Below are 1,484 nucleotides of genomic sequence, written 5' to 3'. Positions count from 1 at the left end.
TATTTCTCAAACCATATCCCTTTTATTTGAAATGTGGATATGGATGTTAACAGGAGGAACAGCAGAATGTATAGGATTTGGTTTGTATGTCATGCTATACCAATGCCAACTGAAGAAGAAAATAGACCAAGGTTATTGCATGACACAGTGAGGTAACGAATATAAAAACTAAAGAATGTGAACAGTAAAAGAAACTTATTTCTAAATAAACAAATGAGACAAAAGAGTGGAATTGATCTATGATCTCATAGAGGCTCAATGACTGGGAGTTTAAGGAAATGTAACTTTCTTTTTCTTAAAGTCATTGGTGGCATGACTGGAAACAACCAAACTATGATCTTAGAGTTCCTCCTCCTGGGTCTGCCCATCCCATCAGAGTATCATCTCCTGTTCTATGCCTTATTCTTGGCCATGTACCTCACCACCATCCTGGGAAACCTGCTAATCATTGTCTTTGTTCGACTGGACTCCCATCTCCACATGCCCATGTACTTGTTTCTCAGCAACTTGTCCTTCTCCGATCTCTGCTTTTCCTCTGTCACAATGCCCAAATTGCTTCAGAACATGCAGAGCCAAGTACCATCTATATCCTATGCAGGCTGCTTGACACAGTTGTACTTCTTTATGGTTTTTGGAGACATGGAGAGCTTCCTTCTTGTGGTCATGGCCTATGACCGCTATGTGGCCATCTGCTTTCCCTTGCATTACACCACCATCATGAGCACCAAGGTTTGTGCTTCACTACTGCTACTACTATGGATGCTGACGACATCCCATGCCCTGCTGCATACCCTACTCATTGCTAGATTGTCTTTTTGTGAGAAGAATGTGATTCTTCACTTTTTCTGTGACATTTCTGCTCTTCTGAAGTTGTCCTGCTCAGACACTTATGTTAATGAGCTGATGATATATATCTTGGGTGGACTCATCATTATTATCCCATTCCTATTAATTGTTATGTCCTATGTTAGAATTTTCTTCTCCATTTTGAAGTTTCCATCTATTCAGGACATCTACAAGGTCTTGTCCACCTGTGGTTCCCATCTGTCTGTGGTGACCTTGTTTTATGGGACAATTTTTGGTATCTACTTATGTCCATCAGGTAATAATTCAACTGTGAAGGAGATTGCCATGGCTATGATGTACACAGTGGTGACTCCCATGCTGAATCCCTTCATCTACAGCCTGAGGAACAGAGACATGAAAAGGGCCCTAATAAGAGTTATCTGCACTAAGAAAATCTCTCTGTAATGGGAGTATTTTGGATTATCTCATTTTATATAATAAATATATTGATATTAATATTTTATATCAGATATTGTCCCTCATCACAGGACCTAAAAGGAAGTCCATGCTACAATACACTAAAGAGGAGCTTGGTGCAATATTCAAAGCAAGAAAGATTGTTTTTGATATCTGTCTACAGCATACTCCTTACCTTGCATATACAATCCTGGAAATTCATAGTGGATGAGATACTTTAC

General features: G+C 39.4%; 1 protein-coding gene across 1 annotated transcript; it reads left to right on the top strand.

Moving 5' to 3' along the window:
• Nucleotides 1-312: 312 nt before the first annotated feature.
• LOC116909087 (olfactory receptor 1500) lies at nucleotides 313-1,251 on the top strand. Its single transcript, XM_032912560.1, has one exon. It carries the CDS (start codon nucleotides 313-315, stop codon nucleotides 1,249-1,251), a length of 939 nt encoding a protein of 312 aa, XP_032768451.1.
• Nucleotides 1,252-1,484: the final 233 nt, after the last annotated feature.

Source organism: Rattus rattus, chromosome 9 (genome assembly GCF_011064425.1).
Source record: "Rattus rattus isolate New Zealand chromosome 9, Rrattus_CSIRO_v1, whole genome shotgun sequence".
Taxonomy (NCBI): Eukaryota; Metazoa; Chordata; class Mammalia; order Rodentia; family Muridae; genus Rattus; species Rattus rattus.
Note: the sequence above shows the minus strand (reverse complement) of the source record. Positions and strands in the feature narration are given on the sequence as shown.